At 37.0% G+C, this 8,872-nt stretch overlaps 1 protein-coding gene across 1 annotated transcript; it reads right to left on the reverse strand.

The window, feature by feature from the left end:
• Nucleotides 1–4,886: 4,886 nt before the first annotated feature.
• LOC132059513 (pentatricopeptide repeat-containing protein At4g21190) lies at nucleotides 4,887–8,837 on the reverse strand. The gene is made up of 2 exons (XM_059452138.1): nucleotides 5,206–8,837; nucleotides 4,887–4,980 (listed from the first exon to the last, which is right to left on the reverse strand). Exon 1 carries the CDS (start codon nucleotides 6,093–6,095, stop codon nucleotides 5,253–5,255), a length of 843 nt encoding a protein of 280 aa, XP_059308121.1. The 5' UTR covers nucleotides 6,096–8,837; the 3' UTR covers nucleotides 4,887–4,980; nucleotides 5,206–5,252.
• Nucleotides 8,838–8,872: the final 35 nt, after the last annotated feature.

Here is an 8,872-nt window from a genome sequence, read left to right on the forward strand (position 1 = left end):
CCTGCCACGATTATTATCACGCCGGTTAGCGGAATTATTGTGACCGCCAGGTGGTGGAGAGGGAGTATCATTATCAACAAGTAGAGCCGCGGGGTTGGAATCGCGGGCACGTTCCTTGGCAGCCGCATCTTGACTTGAGTCCGGAGTGCACACTTCGCAGAAAGAAGGCAAGACATCTTTCTCGTTGAATGGTGGTGACAAAGTGTGCATACGTCTCCGGTAAGCCGGCGAGAAGTCGCAAGACCGGACGTTGATCGGACACGCGGTGACCCGACGTTGGGTGATCCATGAGAGACTTGAGCCTATTGTAATAGGCCATAACCGAGCCGAAGTCGGCCATTTTTGTGGTGGTGAATTCGGTTTCAAGGTACGCCGCCCGTGAGTGTTTGTTATCTTGGAAAAGTTGAGCAACGCGATTCCAAGCCTCTCGGCAACATCATCCGCCACGAGAATAGAGGTAAGAATATCATGGGAGACGGTGGCGTATATCCATTGAAGGACCACCGCATCTAGGCGTTTCCAGAGCGGAAGGTTAGCCGCCTTTGTTGCGTCATACGCGGTGAGTTCAGCGGTGTCAGTGGGTGGTATGATGTGCTTGAGTACGGGTGAACGCGGGCTAGGACTTTGAATAGGGTTGCCCATTCGTGATAATGGCCGGTTTCCATGTCTAGAGTGATTGGGATTAAGGATTTCACATTCGTGACGGTTAAAAGAATGGAAATTTTTGTTGTCACCATGGGAGGGAGAAGAGGAAGGAGGAAAGGGGACGGCTAGGGTTAGGGTTGAAAGAGAAAAGAGAGGTGGACGGCTAGGGTTTTGGAAGGAAACCTAGTACGATACTACGTAGGAAATCAATCCGTGCCTTGTATTGATGTATCAAGGTTATTATATACAAAGTAGGTATCCCTAATTAGAATGATACTAGCCTAAGTTACAGGACCTGATTACAATACATAAGGAAGGGAATATTTACAATATTTATACTATTACATAGTCTATCAATAATGTTATGAGTGATAAAACCACTTAAACTATCTGATTTACTGCAAAAGTTCATTGTAACCAACAAGAATGAAATAAACAAATATGAACTGCAAGCTAGAAACCGAGACTTAAAACCCATACTTACCCACTAAAACAAGTCACGAGCCTCTAAGATTTCTACAAACACACCGTCGTAGGATATTTTCCATTTCTAGTAAAAACAATAATAAAGACTGGGTTTCTCATAGAAGTGACCGGCGGAAGTGAGATGCTCTAAAGTCTGAAACCCATCCAGTCCTGTTAGAGACATGATATGCAGTATCTGCATCCAAGAAAATAAAAGAGGCCCCGCGGGTTAAGTATCATTGACAAGATACCTAGTAAGTTTCGTAGGCCACCTCCTCAATAAAAATGGAGCGAAACTTTATGCGACACAGGGAAAATTAGTTGGGAAACCGATAAGTTCATATAAGGTTGGAACTAACATAAACAAGTAACTAAACTGTAAACTAATAACATAGAGACTGCATGATAGCGATTGTAACTAGACCATGAGCTGAACTGTAAACTGAATAGCTGACATGAACGTGAATCATAAATGATTCTGAAAGCCTATGGTTTTTTGTGAAAAATGTTTTCATTGTATGATCCTCCAGTAAGTGAGATTTGAAAATACACACGAGGGGTGTTAGCCTATCCCCTTACGAAGATGATTTTTTTTTTTTTTTTTTTTTGGCAATTATGAGAGTAGGATCGTGACTCTCATGGCTCTGCATGCATGGGGAGGTTGGTCACTTCTCCCGTTTGAGTTTAGATGTGATTACACTAGTAATGATTCATGATTCACGTAAACATGTAATATTCTGAATCTTGTGAATAATTAACCACAAAACTCACAAAATATGTCTAACAATGCATGTACAACTTATGCTTTCTTATTTAAAGGTCTAATGTGAGTGAGGAATAAGGTGGTATGAAAGCTAAATCGTAAGAGTACTACGCACTTTTCTGAACATGTGGGACACAAAGTTTCTGCTAAGCCTTAACTTACCTGAAAGGCTTGGCTCGTCCTTGCCTTTTCAACTCCATCGAACGTTCTAACAATTCACAATCTACAATAAATATGGTTCAACTTAATCATTACAAAATCCCAATAACCTCAATTTAACTTCACAATCTATTGGTACTAGGGCTAAAGACATATCCAACTTTGGTCAATTTCACCTAATTAGTTAAATTTGGATTGGATCATTTCAATTCATTAATTCCACCATTGCATGAATTAAAATTGTATTCATACATATCTTAACACATGAGTTCACCCAATTTCATCAATCAAGCCTTTCACATGAAGCTCCAATCATTGCCAACAAGGTAAACTCATAAATTCATCGTTGATTATTCAGTTACCTGCACTAAATGCGTTAGTAACAACGTTCTAATACATATATAACAATCCCATAAGCAAAAGAATTACCTTGTGAAGCTTTTCTCTCAAAACTTACTTGTCTGGTACTCTGAAAGAATTAATGTAAATTTGTATAGTTTCATATATTTTGGATAAGGAACGTCTTATTAAATCAAAATCATTATAAAATTCATACCATTGGATCCCAAAGGGGTTAATGTACTTCTACTAAAATCTGGGTCACTATCTTATAAATCCTTAATATACTCAAAGCCCATAAAATTTGTAGCTAATACATTCATCAAAATATATCTCCGAGAAAGTGCTTCAGCTACTACATTATCTTTGCCTTGCATATGAAAAGGCTATATGAATTTCTATCCTCTTAGCATGCCTCCTATTTAACTAATTAGATTGAATTTTCAAGAACCTAAGACTCTCATGACAAGTCCTAATGACAAGCTCCTTAGGCCATAAATAATGTTGCCAATTAGCTAGAGCTCTAACTGATGCATACAGCTCCTTATCATATGCAGAATAATTCAAGGTGGCTTCACTCAATTTCTCACTAAAGTAAGCTAGGTCTTGCAAAAGAACTTCACCAATACCTACCCAGAAGCATCACACTCAACCTTTAAAGTCTTACTAAAATCAGGTAGTTGTAGCAAAGGGACTGAACTAATTTTTCTCCTTTCAATAATTCAAAGGCCTTCTCGCGATACTTACCCCATTCAAATCATTTATCCTTCCTAATTACTGCAGGAGCAGTTATGGTACCCCATATATACAAGGAAATAAGACTTCATGTTTGAGCCACCATCACTCTAGTTTGGATACTACATTGAATCACCTACACACCTCATGCATGTACCTCATCTCAAATGTACTAAGATTAGCTCCTGCTATATTTCGGGAAAAACTAGGGAGATTGATACTAGCTAGTACAACTCCCTCTGCCGAGTTGTAACTTATTTTTGGAGATGAATAAAATGCAATGTTAGTTAACAAAAAAAAATTGGTAATAAATTAGGTAAGAAACATGTTAATTATAACTTTTCTAGTTATACTAGTCAACAAGTTTTCACTGACAATGAATAACGTAAGTCTCATTATAGATTTGGAAGTGGGTGATATTAAACTTTTGGCCCCGCTTGCCTCATGCACAAAATTTCAAGTTTAACAAGTTTTGACTTTTGATTTCGAAGGTTTGCCCGTGGTGATGCGGGGATTAAAAGTGCAAGACCAACCATTTCCAATATCATTGGATGTAATTTCTTGTCCTTGGTGGGCTACCCAAACCTCCACCATTTAGGTTGGGGTTTGACCATCTCCATTTTTCTCACCCCATCTCCCTACGTATGACTAAAATTTTTAAATAGCTTACTTACATGCCTTGGGTCACATTTTATAAGGGGTGTCGTGCAACATATTTGCAAATTAAGAATAGAGCAATTTGAAGAGTTTGGAAGAGCACGCGATAATTCAATTGAAAATGTACTAAGTTCACCATACTTAGAGTTGGACCTTAATTAGTCCTTACTTAACAGATATACTTTATTTAATGTACACGTGAAGTGGATTCTTGATCCTTAGCAGATATACTAATTCGTACACTTTACATAATGTTCACACACATCTTTATTTTATTCAATTTGTTCCAGGTTTAGGATGCGTCAAAGAAGACGTATAGCCTTTCTTTGATGTTCAAATACGGAGTTTTCCTCTTCCTATTGAGCAGTTGTCTAAAACAGAGATTGCCAAATATTGTATAGTACTTTTCATAAAGAGATATTCCTAATTAAAAAAATTGATATAGATGGTGTTATTGGATCTGGATGGAATCATTCTTCAAACGATGCGCCAAATTAACACGAACTTACTTTACTATTTTCTACTCTTGAAAAGAGTTGATCAACTAGAGAAAGATATGTCTACAATAAAACTATTAGACCTCTACTGGTGTACTGCATTCTCTTTGCAACCAGTAAAGCTAACAAAAAGAGGGCTATTTATATTTTCTTAAAGAAAATTCTCCAATCATTATTGTTAATGACTTATTTTACTTTTTAGAGTTTCATGTTTACTCTTAATATAAATTTTCTTATTTGTTTCCATATTCTGACAGGTTAAATTCCCACCGGTTATATCACACAATTCTCATCTCGACTTAGAGGTCAGTTTGTTAATGAGCATAGTTTCAAGCACGATAGTCAGTGCACCTTGTCTCTTAAAAGAAGAGAAAACGATCAAAAGAACTAAGGGTATTGTATATGTTGAGGGGAACGTCAAAAGAAAAGAGTGATCCCTTTTTTATTAATTTGAAAGTCAACTCCTAAAAGAAAGGGAGAGCTCAATGTGCAACAGTATCAAGAAGTGTTGAGACGGAACCTCAAGTTTTCTTTTTTCCCCTTCTATTGAAGAATGTAACCTTTAAATTCATAGTTAACACCTCAATTTGCAAAAACACTACAACTACTTTAAACTGAACCTCATATCAAGCAATGAAATTTCATCAATCTCAAAACATGAAGCATGATATCACAATTCTGTTTTTTCGTTCAGGTACATGTTTCAATCACATTTTCTAACTCCATAGACAAGCAGCATAAGATGCTAAAAATACATAGGACCATAGCAGTCTGACTAAATAACATCCCAGGTTTCTACTTAAAATGGCACCTAGCAAATGCATGCTCACACAGAGGCTCCATCATCCGGGGGTTCGCTAGATCCTGACCGTGCCATAAATAATTTTCTACCGCACCAAAATAAAATCTCTGAAAATATTGAGTAGATTGATTACTTATGTAAACCTGATATCAAACACCTGCACACTAAACATACATATTTGATATAACACTTAATTTTCCTGTGCCTGTTTTTGTTTTCTTTGGGATCGAGACCCTCTCAATCCCTTTGGATTTCCATCCCATGTCTCCGTAAACAAGTCTTTGTACTTCTCTAGTACGCGATCCTTCTCATCAACAAAGCCTAGCACCTCATATGTATCAGCTACTTTCTGCACGATTGACTTTTCGGGAGGTTTCCGATCAAATGCTTCTAAGCCCTTGAATAGCTTAGTAAGATCCTCAAGCATATGATTACGGTAATATACAGAAATCATAAGACTACACAACCGCCATGGCACAGAATGTAGATCGCAGCCAATTTTCTTATTCCAAAACTCATGTGCCTCTTTTGCCCTGTGATCCATATCCAGTGCTTTAATTAACTGCTCATACGTTCCCATTGTATTTCCCTGACCCTTGCTTAACATCCACTTAATGACCTGAACAATTCTATGCCACTGTTGCTCTTTCTCTAGTTTGAGTAATACCTGCTTTAGGGGTCCAATGGGGAAAGTCCGCTCCCACGCAACCCAAGCATCAAGTGCACCATATACAGCTTCCTTACTATCATTTAGATCAAGAAGAGTATTTACAAGAAAGCTGATCTTATCCTTCCTTGAGACATTTTCTCCTACTTGGGGTTTGCATTCGCCTCCAATGGGGTTTTGTGCAAAGGAAGAGGGTGATTTATTGCTAAATCGATCACCAAAGGACCCTATTGTCCCTGCATCACTCTTTTTGGGGATTGAATGTCGCACATCTGTACTGTAACTGCAAGTGAGGACGGAAGTTCTGTTCACTGTAAGTTGACTAATTTGTCTAGCCAGCCTTGTAATTATTGCTGATCTGGACATTATATGTAGCCTGGCCCTCAAGTAAAAACAACAAGGTATCAGTGCATGAATTATCAGAGTAGAAATTTTCAGGACATAATTTGCATTGCCACGACAGTAAATCACCAATATTTTTATAAGTCAGTAAGTTCCAACACTTGAGAATCGATAAAATAACAAAAGATAACGGATACCTGTTAGCAGATACTTAGATTCAAAGGCAAACAACATAGTGAAATCAAAAGTTCTATGCACAAAAAGCTGGGAATTCAAGGTATACGCTAAAAGTTCTCTTGATGTTTATGTTGCAATCTAAAAAGTAAACAAGTGGCGCTTTTGGAAGTTTTGGCACTATGCCTCCTGGTGGTTGTGGTTTATCATCCCAACGTTGGTGATACATCTATTTGAAAGGTTTGGTGTTTTTAATTGCTAAATCTTTGCTGTGGCAATTCAAACTTTGATATGCCGGCTAAAGTATGTTAATTAGTCGGAGTAATTGAGAATGAAAACTAGATTCTGTAGTAATAGAAGAACTGATATTGCAGTTGCCTCAGCAGTAGGATTGAATTAATTGATACTCATCCTTCTTTCCATATGAATAAGTGCTGTTATTTTGTGCTTTATTAGCATTGGCTAGAAGCTGTAGGTTTTTGAAATCTGTTTTGATATCTATGTGGGCCTCTTTTGTCTCTTTTCTGCATATTCAAGTAAATTTCCTGAGTCTCAAGTCTCAACACAGAATATTAGTCATTTGACTGTTGCTAGAATTATATGACGTTCAACTCAAGCTAGAGGAGAATGTTCTTGTGAATTATTTCAATAGGTCTCATACTCTCTTTTTGATCCTTGAGAGTGCATATGATATGATATCTGTAGTTAATTATATTAGTTGTTTTATTATCGGTCCTAGATGTCAAAGTCATCTCTGAGAGAGAGGGGATGGAAATGTGTAAGTTTGTAGGATAAGTTGTATCTGGTCTGTCAAACTGCAGCGCAAGGTAAACTTACCATAATGGTTCTCATTTGATATTTGTTAAAATTGTATTGCGCAGATATTCAGGTGAAAAAAGAATAAGTTGTGGTCTTATAGATGGTCTGATGTGAGGTTGCTAAAGATCAATTTCCTATCATCTATAGTTTGGTATTGAACAAGAGTGTTCACTGGCTGACTGTCTAACCGATGGTGGTTGAGATTTACAACTTAGCAGAGGCCTTAATGAATGGGAATTGGAGGAAGTTGCTTCGTTTTTTGCAGAAAATGCAGGCAGCAATAATTATTGAAGATAAGAAAGATACACAGATCTAAGCTTGCAAATAAAACAGGAACTTTCGCTGTGAAATCTTGCTACAAACTGTCACAAGAATATACTTATGTAGCTAAGACACTTTGGCCCTGGAAAATGCAGTAGAATACTAAAGCTCCAACTAAAGTAGCATGCTTTGGATGCTGGAATGGATCGAAAAAGGGTGGTTCGAATAGCATCCACTAATATTACTGAAAATATTGTTCAAATACTTTTACAAGAGGGCTTTATTGAAAACGTGAGAAAAAAACAAATATTTTTTGGTTTTAAGTTTTAACCCTACGACATAGAAGGAAGAGGAAAAGACCCTATAGAAATAGTTTAACCTGAAAACGAATCAGTTGACCTGGTCTACGAATCTATTCTAATTATCAACGAATTCCGTGCATTTTAGGTGGAATGGGTATTCCTGCACAGGGCTTGTTTGAATCTAGACAATCTACAGAGAAGGGGTGTTTGGCTATGTAACAGGTGTTTTCTTTGTGAATGCTCTGCTGAAACGGTTAATTATTTACTGCAGTACTGTAATTGTAAACAAACGTGGCTTATCTGGTCCTTATTTCTAAACATCTTTGGTGTTCATTGGGTGATGCCACAGAGCTTTAAAGATTTACTAAACTGCTGGCAAGGGCAAAGCATAGAAAAAAAAAAAAAAGAAGATTTGGAAATTAATCCCCTTTGCATCAATGGACAATAAGGCATGAGAGAAACAAAAGATGCATTGAAGGAAAGAAGGAGATGATTTGCTTATGAAGTTCAGATATTTTCAAAACTGGTTTGGTTGGCATAGAGATAATACTGTAATTAGTATATTTGACTTGGACTTGCTAGATTCTGTTTTTGTGTAGTATCTGTTGAAGTCCGGTATTATGTAACATAAGCAGCACCCTTTTGGAACTGTATTATCAATAAAATACTTTACCTTATCAAAAACAAAAACAAAAAATATGTAGTAATTTTCAGTTTTGACTTCTAGAGCTTGTACTGCGTCATCTTTGACTTAGCAAATGTGCTTCATTCTTAAGAGCTTGATTGTTGTTGTAGTGTATTTTAATTTGCCTAGAATGTTCAGGTTATTTTTGGTGTAATCTTCTGAAGTACTGATACATGAAAAACAGTGTAGGTTGCAACTTAGGCTGCCGCTTCATTCTGGGAAACTCAACATGACAAAAAGAGGTATATAAGATAAGGAAAATCAAGGGAAGTGCCTATTGGATTCAAACTTCAATCTATTTTTCTGTGTAGAAAATTTCCAGAGGACATGAATGGATGCTCAGATTAAGCAGATGTATGCGGTCTGTATCGAAGCAGATGTGGGCAAATTACTCAGACTAGATTCAAACGAGCTACACTAGATCTGACAGCCTAATCTTCTATAATCATCTCAATTTTATATAACATTTATTATATAATTGCCATATTTTGTCATGATAAAAAGGAATAAGGAATTCGGTACCTTTTCTGTTTCCAATAGATACCAAATATGTAGTTTGG

The sequence above is a fragment of the Lycium ferocissimum genome, chromosome 6, assembly GCF_029784015.1.
Source record: "Lycium ferocissimum isolate CSIRO_LF1 chromosome 6, AGI_CSIRO_Lferr_CH_V1, whole genome shotgun sequence".
NCBI classification, from domain to species: domain Eukaryota; kingdom Viridiplantae; phylum Streptophyta; class Magnoliopsida; order Solanales; family Solanaceae; genus Lycium; species Lycium ferocissimum.

Coding starts and splice junctions, on each gene's coding strand:
- LOC132059513 (XM_059452138.1), bottom strand. CDS start 6,095: ATGTCCAGATCAGCAATAATTACAAGGCTGGCTAGACAAATTAGTCAA.